At 54.8% G+C, this 16,373-nt stretch overlaps 3 protein-coding genes across 3 annotated transcripts in view; 2 read left to right on the top strand and 1 right to left on the bottom strand.

The window, feature by feature from the left end:
- LOC137671951 (fibrinogen-like protein 1-like protein) overlaps positions 1-16,373 on the bottom strand; it is a 30,663-nt gene that overhangs the window by 7,426 nt on the left and 6,864 nt on the right. The gene's annotated exons all lie outside the window — the stretch shown is intronic.
- Positions 128-6,314, top strand: LOC137672005 (fibrinogen-like protein 1-like protein). Its single transcript, XM_068415948.1, has 4 exons — positions 128-131; positions 2,120-2,263; positions 4,513-4,575; positions 5,686-6,314. The coding sequence occupies exons 1-4, from the start codon at positions 128-130 to the stop codon at positions 6,312-6,314; spliced, it is 840 nt and encodes a 279-aa protein (XP_068272049.1).
- On the top strand, positions 11,567-14,637 carry VPS37D (VPS37D subunit of ESCRT-I). The gene is made up of 4 exons (XM_068415862.1): positions 11,567-11,689; positions 13,215-13,386; positions 13,741-13,823; positions 14,011-14,637. Exons 1-4 carry the CDS (start codon positions 11,567-11,569, stop codon positions 14,497-14,499), a joined length of 867 nt encoding a protein of 288 aa, XP_068271963.1. The 3' UTR covers positions 14,500-14,637.

The raw sequence follows: 16,373 nt of genomic DNA on the forward strand, positions 1-16,373 counted from the left end.
TGCTGTGGTTTGGGTCTCGTGCCTCCACCCCCTCATCTGCTGAGCCCTATAACTTTCAGGCTGGATACCCCTCCAGCCAGGCCAAACCCGCTCACCTTCTGCTCCGCAGGGCCCCTGCAGAGACGGCATGGGTGAGTGTGGGATGGGATGGGATGGGATGGGATGGGGGGGATGGGAGGGGAGAGGATGGCACCGCTGCGTGTGGCTGCAGGGCACAGGGCTCCTTTCTCCCCACAGCCCAGCCATCCCAGCACTACGTCCATCACATTGCCTGGGCTCGCTGTGCCCTGGGCTGGGAACTGGAGCAGGACTCTGCATGTTCTGCTATGTTCAGGCTCTATCAGTGTAGCCCTGGAGTGCCAGATAGCCCATTTTACAAGCTTCATATTTATCAAACATTCTTTGTAATTTTCAGTTCTCTGAGGAAAATATTAAATACCCTAGAATAGAAAATGGATTTTGTAGATATTCTTGCTTAAGGAGAGATATTGAACAGGTATCAAGATCTGGAGGTTAGAAGCTCGAAAGCACACTGCTGTGCCCAGACAAACACCCAGGAGAGGCTGATCCTCTGCCCTGCATCTCCTTCCTACCCAGGCCTTTCATGACCGTTCATGGGGGAACGGCCCAGCCGTGGAGGGAGCATTGCTCCTGGTGGTTTACAGAGATGTCTTTAAACATGCCTCTAAACATGAGTGTATCAAGACACTATGTTATGTAGGAATTGAGAAGCAAATCACTTGGACTGAAGTGTGTTTAAAAGACCTTTGCTGTAAAACTGTGACCAGCACAAATGATTGGGATGGCTCTGAGCATTCCCAGAAAGGGGTGCTTGTCTCTAGGGTGACTGCAATCGCATACAGAGGCTCCAGGCCGGCATCACCGATCGTTTTCCTTCTCAGTCATCTTGGGGAATGGTGCCAAACCCGGGTATCCCAGGGCAGTACAAGAGGTTTGGCTCTGCTCCTTTTCAAACAGTGCAGGGTTCTGCAGTCACATTGGTAATCTGCCAGAGTGAGACAGATGTATCATATCGTGAACAGATTTCCCCATGGGCAGCTGTCTCCACAATGCCCCACTCTCTAGGAATCACAGAATCACAGACTGGTTTGGGTTGGAAGGGACCTTAAAGATCACCTAGTTCCAACCCCCCCTGCCGCGGGCAGGGACACCTTCCACCAGACCAGGTTGCTCCAAGCCCCATCCAACCTGGCCTTGAACACTGCCAGGGAGGGGGCAGCCACAGCTTCTCTGGGCAACCTGGGCCAGGGTCTCACCACCCTCACAGCAAAGAATTTCTTCCTAACATCTAGTCTAAATCAACCCTCTTTCATTTTAAAACCATTCCCCCTCGTCCTGTCACTATAATATGATCATGATCAATATCACTATACGATCAATATCACTATAATATGAATCATGATAAACTTTCTATTATTTTATTTAGAATTAATATTGCAAACAGCATGCTGGTTTCCCTAGCTGCTCTGAACAAGAACAAACCAGAGCAGCTGGCTACATGTGGAAATTTTGAAGCAGCCTTATAATCACATAAAGGACAAAATTTCCACCAGCCAGGCAGTAATTCCTGAAAGTTTGTGCTGCCCTTCTCAGTCATGCTGCTTTCATGGAGAGCAGAGAGATACACACAGCCCTGCCTGGGGCTTGCTCCCAGCCACAAACTGCCCACAAACCTGGACGGAAGGCAGGGGTAGTCCCAGCTCACACCATGTGAGTGTCACAGGAGCGTGACAGGATCTGGCAGGAAAGGGGATTCCTCCCTCCCTGCTCACTCTACTTGTTACCTCCAGCCCCGAGACTTGGTTTTTACAGGGTTTTCTGATTATAGTCAGTTTGGGTTTGCACGAGGTTTTCACACTTCTTCTGTCTCAAAAACCACCAACAGCAGGTGCCACCGCTAATGATTCCTGCCAATGAGTGTATGACAGTTCATCTAAATGAGTGAATTTGGGCTCATGGCTCCAAGAGGGATCTCTATACGTAAAGAATTTTATTTTCCTATTTTACTCTGCAAGTAAAGGAGTCAAAGTGGATTCAGGGCTCTCTAAAGGAAGAGTTATGATCTCTGTCTTCTTTTTTCAATCTCTTCCCATTTCAGCTACCCAGTGCCTTTGTCTCCTGCTTTTCACCTGCCTGCTGGTCCTGGCAGCATCTCTTCCTGCCTTTGACATAAAAAACTTGCATCTCCTCAATGGCACGCTGGATGAAATTATGAATGTTCCTCCAGAGTCCTCCGAACTCGGTAAGTATACCACTACAATAGGGAGTAGCAAAAAAGGTCACGTTCAGTCAGATCCTACATAGACCTCCTCACCAGCCTAACCACACCCCTGTAACACGGAGGAAGGGCTAAATACTGCTCTATGTGTGGGCAATGCCAATGCAATGTAGGCTGGAACAAGAATCATCTCGGTCCTCCTCTGCTTGCTGCCTGTCTCTTCTTCGGTCTGGCATGAAGTTCTTCTGCCCATAAGTGAGTCCAATAGTCCAAAGCCCAGAGTTCACCTAATGAAATTCAACAAGGGCAAGTGTAGGGCCCTGCACCTCGGGAGGAATAACCCCCTGCACCAGTACAGACTGGGGACTGACCTGCTGGAAAGCAGCTCTGTGGAGAAAGACCTGTGAGTTCTGGTGGACAACAAGTTCCCCATGAGCCAGCAATGTGCCCTTGGGGCCAGGAAGGCCAATGGTGTCCTGGGGTGCATTAGGAAGAGTGTGGCCAGCAGGTTAAGGGAGGTTCTCCTCCCCCTCTACCTGCCCCGCTGAGGCCACACCTGGAGTAACTGTGTGCAGTTCTGGGCCCCCCAGTTCAAGAAAGACAAGGAGCTACTGGAGAGAGTCCAGCGGAGGGGTACGGAGATGGTCAGAGGGCTGGAGCACCTCTGCTACTAGGAGAGGCTGAGGGAGCTGGGGCTGTTCAGCTGGAGAAGAGCAGACTGAGGGGGGATCTTATCAATGCTTACAAACACCTTAGGGGCGGGTGTCAAGGGGACGGGACCGGACTCTTCTCAGTAGTGCCCAGTGACAGCACAAGGGGCAACGGGCACAAACTGAAACACGGGAAGTTCCATCTGAAAATGCGGAAAAACTTCTTTACTTTGAGAGTGCCAGAGCCCTGGCACAGGCTGCCCAGGGAGGGTGGAGAGTCTCCTTCTCTGGAGATATTCAAAACCCGCCTGGATGTGACCCTGTGCAACGTGCTCTGGGTGACCCTGCTTTGGCAGGGGGTTGGACTGGATGATCTCCAGAGGTCCCTTCCAACCCCAACCAGGCTGGGATTCTGTGATTCACAGGATCCCAGGAGAAGGGACAGGTTCAGTCTCATTGGCAGCAAGACCGAGCCAAGGGTGTTCTGGGCTGTGGGCTCTTCCTTGGAGAAGCAGTGTTAAAGATGTTAAGGCAAACAATCACAGTGTGTTTTGAGGACAGGGAGAACAGTAGCCACCGCTGGAAATCACAAGGTCAGCAGAGAACTGAATTCAAGAGAGAACAGAATACAAAGAAGAACTAACTGAAGTTACTACAAAGAGTCTAAAGTACTGGCACTGACAGAGAGCAGGCTCAGGGCAACCCCCACGTTCAGTGTTGGGCTTCAAGACACATTTGGAGACAATCAAAAGGAAAGGGGTCAAAAATCTGGCAGGCAGACTGTGTCAGGGAATGCTGAAGAACTGAATGGTTTAGCCCCAAAATCAGAAGACCATGGAGGAGGAAATGACAGCAATATTACAGTCTGTCCACAGGAAAAAGTGCCCTCTGGGTGTAGTAAGAGAAGAAATGGGCTTATACACAGTGCAAGAGACTTAGTTAAACACTTCATAAGGGCAGGGATAGGAAAGCACCAGCTGAGAGTGAAAGCAGGGAGCGGATATTTGAGGATGTCAGAGACCAGCAGCTGCAGGGTTAGGCATCTGTTTCAGAGAGGGGACAGGAATGGTTGTTGTGATTCTGTAAGCCTGTAATTCGTTCCTCTGTTTTATAGCCATCAATGGACACACACAAGATGTCCTTGCAAAAGAACTGCATTAATTCACTCTAAACCTTCCTCTCTTCCAGCAACACCCTTCAAATTCCCTTCTGAGCCAGCTGAACAGAGTCCTTCTCCCAACTCCTGATACCTGCATCAATTTTCCGGTGTCTGCTCTCACAATTCTTCCCCCTCTAATCCCTCTTCTTCCCGAGTCCCTTCCCAACTGCTTCTACTGCACTTCAACAACCATCTTTCCAGTGTTGCCACCATGATTCTGGGCGTTTCCCACACACAGTGTGCCCGAATCCTTCTCACCAAGGAAGCATTTGCCCCATTCTAACACCACGTAAATCCCCTCGAACTACCAACTGGCCGACATCTGAAATGGTAAAGTCTCTCTGGAATTAGGAGCAACAACAGAAAACCAGGAATATGATCTGTAGAAGATCATGCTCTCCCAGCAGGCATTGGACGTCTACTCTCAACACTCACTCCTGTCTCTTCTGTTCTTGTTAATTCAGATAATGGTGACAAACATGTTCGACAGGTCAGAGACGTTGCCCCCCACCCACCACCAGGCCATGGTAAGTCTCTTCTCAAGGAGTTCATCTGCTCATAAGGTTTCACCATTGCCGGGAGCCTAGAGGCTCATGAAGAGCTTGCAGCCACCTTAGCCTACATGTGCAATGGCTCCTCCCAGGAAAAATGTTGATTTTCTCATAGGCTACAGAGGTGCCACAGCTCATAACCTCAGGGGGACTCTATTGCCAGCCATGTCCTGGACTCAATAGTTGATGAGGATCTTTAGCATGGGGAATTTTCTGTCCAAAAATCCAAACTGGAAAGTAACAATTCATTATTGGCCTTTGGAATGTGGAGATTGGTTATTTCCCTATTTTCACTAGACAGTTGATGAGAAGACTGGGTAAGACAGGGACTGACTGCGTTACTGAACTGACTGAGTCAACATGAACCCATAGCACGACAAGATATGGCCTCACTGGGTAGGAATAACCCGTAGCAGAGGTACTGGGAGCGGAGCAAGTCCCTTCCCAGAAGTGTGTAGGTGCATTCAGCTTTTCGTTGTATAAGGGGCTGATACTCTGAAGCATGGAAAGACCATAATTAAATAAAACAAGTCAGGAAGTCTCTAAAGAGCTACACGGGTAAGCCCAGTGAAACCCGATGGATTTGCCCTATTGAGATCACAAAGGCTCATTTAATTATTAGCAATATGGATGTCTTGATCAAGCTGTCTCCAAGGTTTCTGAGATTACTATAAAGCTCTAAAGCCTCCATGCTGTAATAGCAAATGTCTTTACAATCCAGACTTGCATTTGTCTGTATGGTGATACATCACCTGCATGCTACAGGCAAATCACCACAGCACTGCGAGAGTGTTCAGCCTTAGCTAGGGTGCATTGTGTGCTGGGTGAAGGCAATGTCTGGGTTGGTCTCACCAGGCCAAGACATTTTGGGCCTGTGACCCCATCGGTTTGAATCCTGTCTTGGGAAGATATGAAGCCCAACTTTTACACTGGTCATTTCAAGACTTTGACTTACTCCTGTGAGCACATGTCAGGAATACAGCCCAAGAATGTGCGTGCAATATGATATAGGCACAAAAGAAATATCAGCTGCTCTCAGTGTCTCATTGTGTGGGATTTAATAACCATCTCTGTTTCCTGCCCCAGGTTGGCCCAAGGACTGCAGCGAGATCCCCGCTGGCAGCCGCAGTGGCGTCTACATCATTCAGCCGAAAGGGCTCCACCACCTCGTGGTGTACTGCGAAATGAATGTGACAAACGGGGGCTGGACGGTCATCCAGAGGAACCAGAAAGACACGCCAGTCACCTGGGCCGAGTCCTGGAGCACATACAAGTATGGCTTTGGGAGCGTGCGCACCGAGTACTGGCTGGGCACTGAGTACATCCATCAGATTGCCAAGCAGAAGGTCTACCAGGTCAGGTTTATCATCCAGGACTCCACAGGCAACATCAATTTCGCAGACTACAACCTCTTCAGCGTGGAAGATGAGTCCCACGGCTACCGGCTGAGGCTGGGCTCCTACGCAGGGACGGCGGGGGATGCCATGACTTCAGACAATCCCAAAAACATGCATGACAACATGAAGTTCTCCACGAAGGATCAGGATCAGGACACTTACAGTAAGAACTGTGCCTACAGCTATGAGGGCGGGTGGTGGTACTCGGCGTGTTATTCTGTACGGCTGAATTTCAAGGGCGGCATGACATGGGGCAGCCTGTGCAAAGGGAACTGCAAATCCTCCCTTATACTCATCAAACCAGCTCCATATTGTTAGTTCTTCTTCCCTCTCCTGTCCACTCTGCAAAGGCTCAGCATGGCCAAAGAGCTTGAGCCTTTCTGGAGCAGAGAGAGGAGCCCAAGGGTAGTAGGGTTTTAGTGAAATGCCACTTACCAATTCCCCTGAGTGCAGGCTCCCCCTCTGCTCAGCTCTTTACCCCTGTGCTTGCCAATCATTCCTTGTAATGATGTTCATAATCAAGAATTAATAAATCACTTGTGAAATTTGTGGATTCCACATGTACCTTCCCTGTGGGAGTAAGACACTCAGCCCTGGAATGACTTTTCATCAGTTCCTTAGCTGCCTCCAGAACTCACAGCAAGCAAAAAAGCTACATGCCACAAATTTCCACATACTCTGTGCCTCTCTGCGGTGTCTGGTAAAGCATCCCAATAAATTTGCTTCCTTGAGCTCATTCTCCATTGATGAATGTGTGTTCTGTATCTCTGATGTGCTTCCACTGAGACCCAAGAAACCCCATGTCAGGTGCTAGGGTTGGAGTCTTGGGGCTTATGGAGGGAAAAAGCCTTGAGTGGGTCTCACAGGAATGGATGTAAGAAAATTAAATCTAGTTACACTGAGGTAAAGGACCTGTCATCTGCACAGGGACAGTCCCTGTTCAGAAGGGACTTGTCACGTGGAAGAACTCTTCCCACATCATCACCACGCTCACAGTCCAGGGTCAAAAGCTGTGGCAATGTCCCAGTCCTGCTGGGAGGCTGCATCTGTCAGGATTTGTTCCTCACTACCTGTCTGTCTGCACAGTAATGCTTTGATCCTGCAGAAATATGATTTCAAAGTTGTCAGTCGATCTGTCTGCTGTGACTGAGAAGCAGTGAACTTAAATAGAAACAAAAGAGAAGTAGGTTAGGTGTTAGAAAGCACTTGAATTAAGACGCATTAATGAGGGAGGAGCTCATCACAGGAACGGGCTCACCATACCCAAGTTTCTGAGGCCAATTTAGACGAACCTCTGCCAGGAAAAGCGGAGACAGGGCTGATGCTGTGAGGCTGCAGGACAAGGCCCCTACAGCTCCTCCATCCCACAACACTCTGGCGCTGCCAGGATAGACTGAGAAGCACTTTTACCTTCACAAACCATTTCTGGCTTTGTCTTGTGGCAGCAGAGCACCAGCAGTGAGTTCCACTTCCAGGACCAATGGCTAAGAGAAAACCCAGCCCTCACTGCCAGCTGCAGAGCCCAGTGCGCACTGGGAGCCATCCAGAAAGATTTGAGAAATTAGAAAATACTGAAAGTGAGCAGTGGAGGATCTGTGAGCCAGCAATGTGCCCTTGGGGCCAAGCAGGCCAGTAGTGTCCTGGGGTGCATTAGGAAGAGTGTGGCCAGCAGGTTAAGGGAGGTTCTCCTCCCCCTCTACACTGCCCTGCTGAGGCCACACCTGGAGTAACTGTGTGCAGTTCTGGGCCCCCCAGTTCAAGACAGACAAGGAACCACTGGAGAGAGTCCAGCGGAGGGGTACAGAGACGGTCAGAGGGCTGGAGCATCTCTGCTACGAGGAGAGGCTGAGGGAGCTGGGGCTGTTCAGCTGGAGAAGAGCAGACTGAGGGGGGATCTTATCAACACTTACAAATACCTTAGGGGCGGGTGTCAAGGGGATGGGGCCAGACTCTTCTCAGTGGTGCCCAGCGACAGGACAAAGGGCAACGGGCACAAACTGAAACACGGGAAGTTCCATCTCAATGTGAGGAAAAACTTCTTTGCTGTGAGGGTGCCAGAGCCCTGGAACAGGCTGCCCAGGGAGTGGGGGAGGGTCCTTCTCTAGAGATATGCAAACCCGCCTGGATGTGACCCTGTGCAACATGCTCTGGGTGAACCTGCTTTGGCAGGGGGTTGGACTGGATGATCTCCAGAGGTCCTTTCCAACCCTAACCATTCTGTGATTCTGTGATCTCTGAGCCAGAAAGTACCTTACGCTGCTCCAGAGAACTGCCCTCAGCACTGCAGAGCACAGGGAACATCTGCACCTGGGGATGTCTGAGGAAAAAGAGAGCTCAGGGCTACTTCTACTGAAAGCATCTCTTGGGTGAAGCAGGCTGCACTTGCTCTCCTGAGAGTCTCCAGCACCAAGCACTGAGCCCCCCCAAACCAAAACACAGAGGACTGGTGGGACCTCAGAGTAGAGCCCATGCCAGAGTCTCCTGCTCTGGCTGGAGTCCCCACTTGGCCTTGGAAGGTGTCACTTCAGGGACTCTGCAGTGTCAGATGGCTCTCTCCAGAGAGGGGAGCATCTCCAGCCTTGGTGGTGAATTTGGCACTGCGAATTCAATGAGACATATCCCTCTGCAGCCTGGTCTGGTTTTGGGATCACCTCTGGCATGCAAGAGGTTGGACTAGAAATCCCAGAAGTGCCTCTCCCAACACTAGTTATCCTCTAAGACAGAGAGGGACATGCACCCTGAGCAAAGGCCTTGCCTGCCTTGCAATGGGCACAACAGCACAGGGAGGGGGGGCACAGGCTGCACCAAGGGCACGAGATGGTAGCAGCAGGTGGAGGATGACTGTCAGGAAGGTGCCCCCACCCCACCCCTGGTGCCCCCAGAGTGGATTAGGCTCCTGTCCTGGTTTCATTGGGATTTTGTTTCAGTTTGTGGCCAGCCATGGTCATCAGGGCCATTAGAAGCTAAATCCAGGGCAGCTGACCCAGGTTGGCCCACAGGTGTGTTCTATATCATTAACAATCAAGTTCACTATAAAAGGGAGGGCTTGCTAGGCAGAGAGAGGGGAGCTGTTTTTGCTCTCTCCTCCCCATTGCTGATGATTGCTATTCCTGGACAACCTGCTGCAACTCTGTAGCTAAGTATACTTTGGTGTGTTTTGTGTTGGTGTTGATATTGGTTTCTTTAGTTTATTAAATCTGTTTAATTTTAACCCATGAGTTAACCCTCTTTTTCCCAATTTCCTTCCTCATTTGGGGAAGGGGCATTGGGTGAGAGAAAAACTGCTAATGTTTAGCCCTGGGTGCGGGCTAAACAAAGACAGCTTCCAAAGGCAGCAGGCTCGAGGACATCAGGTGGCACTGGACAGACTGTGAAATGACACTGCTGCTGCTCCTGGGCCTCTGGGGTTTCCAAGCGCCAGGCAAAATTGGAGTTGTATTTGTACTGTCGGATTGAGGAGCAAACAATTCTCATCCCAGCAGTGCCCTGTCTTCTGCTAGGGCTCTCCAAAGGCAGTGGAGAGACACAGGCCAGGAGATACAGGACAGCATCCTAAAATATCCTCACAGTACAATGGGACTGGCACCCACTGGCCCAAGAGGACGGGCTCAGCGAGTGGGTGTCTCTGCATTGCTGTCTTGCTCCGCCACCACAACACATCCCAGTGTACAGACAGGTTCTCATCTCTCCTACAACAGCACCAGCTCTACACAGCTCCTTATCCCAAGCTACCCATCCAAACACTTCCTAAATCCTGCTGGGCTCTTGGCCACCCAACAGCAATGACCTCCAGCCCCCAGCAGCTCCCTGGCAGCTTCCCTTTGCTCAGCTCCAGCAGCCAGTGTTGGTTTGAGGTGACACCTGAAATCAAGCAGTGGTCATTAAATGCTGTCTCCCACCATGGAAATGTCCTGGCCAGGATAGAGCAGTCCCCGCTCCAGCCGCAGTGCATGGCTTTCCCTGCAGCTGTGTTTTTTTGCTAAGGTAGAACTTCCCCAGGAAGTAATCCCCCACCTCCCATGAGCTCCTGGTTTGCCACTTTTCCCCAGCTTCTCCACCACATCTTTTACTTCAAGAGGAAGAACAGGGCAAAGACACAAGGAGAGTTTTCAGCACCGAAGCGGAACTGATAGTCCTCAGGCAGGTATCTGCTTCCTGAATTTTTCTTTTAGGTTTCTGAATCCCTGTAAACATTTAGTGACCGCAACACCCTGCAGCGAGCAGTTCCCCATCACAAGTCGGGCAGCGCTCCCATCTCTCCCTTCCGCAAGGGACAAAGGGGACCTGCAGAGCACTGGCAGTGACAGGGTGCCTTATTGCTCGCTCTCTCCTGAGCTGAGGGTACAGCAGTGCCAGGATGTCCACAGGATGCACAAGTGCAGTGCCGTGAAGTACAGGGTGAGGACTGTACTTCAACAAGAACAAGTGCCGGGTCTTACACTTGAGCCACAACAACCCCATGCAGCGCTACAGGCTGGGGGAAGAGTGGTTAGAAAGTGGCCTGGTGGAAAGAGACCTGGGGGTGCTGATCGACAGCTGGCTAAACATGAGCCAGCAGTGTGCCCAGGTGGCCAAGAAGGCCAATGGTATCCTGGCCTCTATGAGGAATAGTGTAGCCAGCCGGTCTGGGGAAGTGATCGTCCCTCTGTACGCGGCACTGGTGAGGCCACACCTTGAATCCTCTGTCCAGTTCTGGGCCCCGCACTTCAAGAGAGATGTTGAGGTGTTGGAGCGAGTCCAGAGGAGGGCAACCAAGCTGGTGAAGGGTCTGGAGGGTCTGACCTACGAGGAATGGCTGAGGGAGCTGGGGTTGTTTAGCCTGGAGAAGAGGAGGCTCAGAGGTGACCTTGTCGCAGTCTACAACTACCTGAAGGGCGGTTGTAGTGAAGTGGGAGTTGGCCTCTTCTCCCAGGCAACCAGCAATAGGACAAGAGGACACAGCCTCAAGCTTCGCCAGGGGAGGGTCAGGTTGGACATTAGGAAGAATTTCTTCTCAGAAAGGGTTATTAGACATTGGAAGGGGCTGCCCAGGGAGGTGGTGGAGTCACCATCTCTGGAGGGGTTTAAGAAAAGACTGGACATGGCACTTAGTGCCCTGGTCTAGTTGACATGGTGGTGTCAGGGCCATGGTTGGACTCGATGATCCCAGAGGGCTCTTCCAACCTGATGGATTCTGTGATTCTGTGACACTGCAGCGACAAGCGGGATGCACACAGTGCGGGGCAGTACAGGGCACACGCAGTGCAGTGCAGGATACACGCGTGGAGGTACAGGACGCACAGAGCGGGGTGCAGTGCACGATGCACACTGTGGGTTGCAGAGCCAGATGCACACAGCCGGGTGAAGTGCAGGATGCGCACAGCAGCGCGCAGCGCAGAGGATGCGCACAGCGGGGAACAGGGCACGCACAGCGCGGTGCAGTGCCGGTTCCCCCCGCCCAGCCGGGGGCGGCGCGGTGCAGAACCGCAGCGCCTTGTGCTCGGCTGCGGCTCCTTTAAGACCGGCGGGGGCGGCGAGCGCGGGGCGGGCGGCGGGGGGCTCCCGGCCCGAGCCCCCCCGAGCCCCGGCCCATGTCCCGGCCCCTGGCGCCGCCCGGCTCCCCGCGCCGCCTCGGCGCGCTCAGCACCGCGCAGCTCCGCGCCCTGCTGCGGGACGAGCCCCGGCTGCAGCGCGCCGCCCGCCTCAGCAGGAAGGTACGGGGGGGCGGGGGGATCCCGGGGGGGCCGTGTCCCGCAGCCGGCCGAGCCGAGCCCGGGGGGGCCGTGTCCCGCAGCCGGCCGAGCCGAGCCGAGTAGCGCTCGCCCCCAGCGGGGCTTTCCCGGTGCGCGGGATGGAGCCGCCCGCAGCCCGGCCACCGGGTGTCCCGCGGGGGCGGTCATCGCCCGCCGGTCCCTAGCGCCGCCGCTCGGTGGTTTCCTTCGATACCCGAAATGGCCGGGGTGGCCGCGGGGACACCTCTGCTTGGGCGTCCCGGCCGGCGGCTGCCGGGGGGCTCCCGCTGCTGCTGGGGCTTTCAGCAGCCATCGCCTGCCAAGCAGCCTCGGGCCACCAAAGCTCAGCGCAGGGCCACAGCCGCTGCCCCCTCTGCTCTCACTGCCCCGAGATGTGGGGGAGGCTGGGAAGCCCTGGCCCCTCGCCGTGCCCTCCACACTGGGCTTCATTCCCTGCAGCTGGGATGAGCCCCGAGCACTCCCCGGCTCCAGCAGTTCCCGGTGCTCCTCTGCAGGAACAGATCAGGTTATTTTGAAATCATTCTCAGCCTGAGAGTCCCCCTGTACTCCACACTGGTGAGGCTACACCCCGAATCCTGTGTTCAGTTTTGGGTCCCTCACGAGAAGAAAGACCTTGAGGTGCTGGAGCAAGTCCAGAGAAGGGCAACGAAGCTGGTGAAGGGTCTGGAGCACAAGTGTGATGAGGAGCAGCTGAGGGACCTGGGGGTGTTTAGTGTGGAGAAAAGGAGGCTGAGGGGAGACCTTCTCGCTCTTTACAACTGCCTGAAAGGAGGGTGTAGCGAGGTGGGGGTCGGTCTCTTCTCCCAGGTAACAAGTGACAGGACAAGAGGAAACAGCCTCAAGTTGCACCAGGGGAGGTTTAGATTGGAGATCAGGGAAAATGTCTTCACCGAAAGGGTTGTCAAGCACTGGCACAGGCTGCCCAGGGCAGTGGTGGAGTCCCCATCCCTGGAGGTGTTTAAAAGCCATGTAGATGTGGTGCTGAGGGCCATGGGTTAGTGGTGGCCTTGGCAGTGCTGGGTTGACGGTTGGACTTGATGATCTTAAAGGTCCTTTCCAACCAAAACGATTCCATGATTCTGTGATTTCAGACTCTTTCCCCTGGGCCTCTCAAAGCACAGCCCGGCACCACGCTCTGCTCCCTGCTTCCCAAAGGTGGAAGGTGTGTGCACAGCGAGAGAGGGTGGGTGTCTCTCCTGCCATCCTTATTAGTTAACGAGCCCTTTCCTCTGCAAAGGGGGCTGGGGAGCCAGCTGTGAGGTTTGCCATATTCAGGGTAAGCTGCCCTGTGCTGTTGGTAGCCCGAGTCCAGCCTTTGCATCCTGCCTGGGTTGCACTCCTTTTCCAGGCTGAGAGGAGGGATGGGGACAGTGCAGGAGGAGAGGGTTCGCCCCTGGATGGAGACGGACCCCCTCCCGCAGGCTGCCAGCTCTGACTGGTTCTGCCCATTTCTCCCAGTGCTGACACACTCCCCCCGTCCCCACAGTTTCAGAGCCTGCAGCTGGAGCGAGAGATGTGTTTGGCTTCAAACTGTGCCTTGGCCAGGGTGAACCTGTCCCTGCGCCCGCGGCTGGAGGACGGGAAGGCTTCCCTAGCCATCAAGTACCAGGAGCTGCAGGAGATACGAGAGGCGTGTTGGGACAAGCAGCAGCGCCTGGGTGAGTGGGGTGCAGCCGATGGGACAAGGCAGAGCACAGCACGGCCAGACCAACCCATGTTAATACAAGGGCCCTGGGTGGGCTCAGCACCCTCGAACCTGCCCCAGGGAAATGTCCCAGCCATGACCAGGAGCAGTGGGGGTGATGCTGCCTGCGACATAGCCAGCCCTCGGCTGGGACCGATGCCACAGTGGGATGCAGGCCTTGGTGTGCAGGTGGCTCCAGGGATGTGTTTGGGGGTGTTTCAGTTTGCGGGGAGGGAGCTGATGGTTGGGGATGGGAAAGACTGCAGTCCCCAGCCGCGGGGGTGTCCAGGGGGAGGTTTGTTGGCAGCCCCGTCCCCTCCCGACACAGAGGCGTACCTGGAGAAGTGGAGCCCACAGAGCGCCCTGGGCCAGCTCCAAGCCAAGCTCAATGCTTCTGAGGCCGAGTCGGAGGTGAGTCAAGCAAGACCCCTGTGCTGCTGCCCCTTCCTTGCCCAGGCCCCGGACTCCTCTCCGTGCCCTCCTGTATGCCAGGCCCTGGAGAAGAGTCCAGGGTCTGGGGGGGTGCTCAGCCACCTGGGCTCCCTCCGTCGTCCCATGGCTCTCTTGGCTTTATGCTGTCCCACTGCCCGTCTCACAGGCACAGATAGAGCAGTTCCTGGCCCAGGACCTGCCCCTCGATTCCTTTCTGGAGTCCTTCTGCCAGAGCCGCACACGCTCCCACGTCTGCCGGACGCAGCTGGAGAAACTGCAGGAGCTGCTGCAGAAGGACCAGGTGGGCAGGGACCCTGCGGGCCCCGCAGGGCGCCCAGGTGCCCTGGCTAGCCCAGCACCAGCCCGCTTTGCCCCGTTGCGGAGTGGAGTAGCTCCCAAAGCCTTCAATCTCTCCTACGGCTTTGTGCCTGCCTTTCTCATCCCCTCGGAGGCCGCTGTGCCCTTTGCCATGCCGGCTGCACCTCCCAGACACCATCTCCCAGCCCTGGGACACCAGCCAGCATCTCCCTGCTCCGAAATCCCGCGCCTGGGCTCGCCCCTGCACCTCGTCAGACACATCCCCCTGCTCAGCCCCCAGCCCTTCCGCAGGCAGCAGCGGCTGCGACACCAGAAGTGGGAGCCTCCACAACGGTAGCAGGGCAAGGACAGGGGACGTCCCCACTCCTGGCCCTGTGACTCCACGGGGACTGCGCAGGAAAGCCCAGGCCGGGGAGCATGTGGGGGTGGGTGTGTGGTGTAGGCACAGCTCTGAGGGGCTGTGGTGTCTGTGGGGCAGGCACAGGGGTGGGTGCTCACAGGGGGATGGAGATGCTTGGCCAGGGGTGGGATGGGGCAGGTGCTGTGGCCAGGCAGTGGGTCCTGCACTTGGGGAGCTGCCAGCAGGGAGGTCTCTGCATCCACAGCAAGAGGGAATAGTGGCAGGAGGTGGGGGCGGGTGGTTTGTAGGGATGTCAGCGGGATCACTTGGGTGGGAGAGAGCAGGGAAGAGGGCCCAGGAGCACTGGGCACCACATGCTTTCTAAATAAAGGCTCTTTTCCACGCTCTGTGTTACCCCTTGGCTCTGGCTATAAACAGAGGGAGGGGACAGGCAGGGAGGGAGGGGTTGCAGGGGGCACCTGCCAGGCTTGGAGGTGACTGGCAGTCAAGGAGGGTCCTCCAGCCTGGGGAGCCCCCGGATGCTGTACCCACACTTGGCTCAGCTCATTAACACCCTGGGGAAGGCCAGAGCCCCCCAAAGCGGGCAGAGAGCCCAGTGTGTGGGAGTCTCCCCCCAGGCAGGTGCAAGGGACCATCTCCCAGCAGTTTGACCCCACACATGGTGAAGACAGCTGGTAACCAGAGATGCCCCGTTCCAGCAGCCAAGCCCTCGGCCCCGTGAAGGGTAACACCCTGCAGCCAGCGGGGCTCACTCTTGGCTCCGCAGCAGCTGGTCTTAACAGCCTCTGTGCAGCCCTGCGGTGCTTTTAGTACCCATTTGCACTAGCCCTGACTTCAGCCACCACTGCGAAGGGCAGCAGGAGGCCTGAGCTCACCGTTTCACCCCGGGCTCCTCTGTTGCTTTCCTTAATTTCACGCAGTGGATGGCGAGACAAGGCTGGGGGGGATAGTCCTGGTTCCTCCAGCTGCAGCCTCCCGAGCACCCCGGGGTGCTTGTTCCCTGCTCTGGGGTGTCTCTTGTGCTGTTTCTAGCTTTTGATTTGGTTCAGGCTCTTCTCATGCTTTCAGCCCTTGTCTGGTTGTAGCTTTTTTTTCTTCTCTCCCAGTTGCCTGCCCACCCTGCAGCTTGGCACTGGTATGGAGACTGCTTAGAAATCATCCCAAGCAGCAAGGGGCTCTGGCTACAAAGCACCCCAAAATACGGACCATTGCCTTGCGGTGTCTGATCACCCCCTCCGCCACTGAGGGTACTCGCCCTTACGCCAAACTCCATCCCTCGCTTGGAGGACTGGGGCTATTCGTCCAGTATAACCAGTTAAAGTAGGTTTAAGACTAGGATAAATTGGGGACCAGCCACTGTGACTTCACTGGCAGGCGAGGAGAAGGTAGTCACCAGAATATCTGGGGTTTCATGGAGCACCTCCTGCTTCCCTGGGTCCCAGCAGGCTCAGTTTGGGCTCAGCCTGTCAATGAAAGGTGCCAGAACACACCTGACTGATTGCCACAGGCAGGCTCTGGGGCTTGCCACATGCCAGGAGGAAGGACCACAGTAAGCTGGCAACCACGGCACAAGAATTTGGTTGTGTTCCCGTACCAGCCCCGCAGGGCTAACCTAACCAGGGAAATAAGGGGACCAAGCAGAAGCACTTAGGAGGCCAGCTGGTCCGTGAGGGACCATCTGTGCTGTGTTTGGAGAGGGTTGGGATGCACAGGCAGCCCTGTCCTCCCCAGTGTCCTGGGGTCTCCTGGGCAGTTGCCCAGGCTACCCCGAGCGCTGCACTGGATGCTGTATGAGATGACCAGGAGCTGTGGGTGCAGCACGGGGACACGGGCCCAAGTGATCTGTGTGT

This window comes from Nyctibius grandis, chromosome 18, assembly GCF_013368605.1.
Source record: "Nyctibius grandis isolate bNycGra1 chromosome 18, bNycGra1.pri, whole genome shotgun sequence".
NCBI lineage: Eukaryota > Metazoa > Chordata > Aves > Nyctibiiformes > Nyctibiidae > Nyctibius > Nyctibius grandis.

What these genes read in the sequence shown, in the direction of transcription:
- LOC137672005 (XM_068415948.1), top strand. An exon ending in TCCAGAGTCCTCCGAACTCG is followed by an intron (nt 2,264 to 4,512) that starts GTAAGTATACCA and finishes TTGTTAATTCAG; the next exon opens with ATAATGGTGACAAACATGTT. An exon ending in CCACCCACCACCAGGCCATG is followed by an intron (nt 4,576 to 5,685) that starts GTAAGTCTCTTC and finishes TTCCTGCCCCAG; the next exon opens with GTTGGCCCAAGGACTGCAGC.
- VPS37D (XM_068415862.1), top strand. Translation starts at nt 11,567, where the DNA reads ATGTCCCGGCCCCTGGCGCCGCCCGGCTCCCCGCGCCGCCTCGGCGCG. An exon ending in CCGCCCGCCTCAGCAGGAAG is followed by an intron (nt 11,690 to 13,214) that starts GTACGGGGGGGC and finishes CCGTCCCCACAG; the next exon opens with TTTCAGAGCCTGCAGCTGGA. An exon ending in CTTCTGAGGCCGAGTCGGAG is followed by an intron (nt 13,824 to 14,010) that starts GTGAGTCAAGCA and finishes CCCGTCTCACAG; the next exon opens with GCACAGATAGAGCAGTTCCT.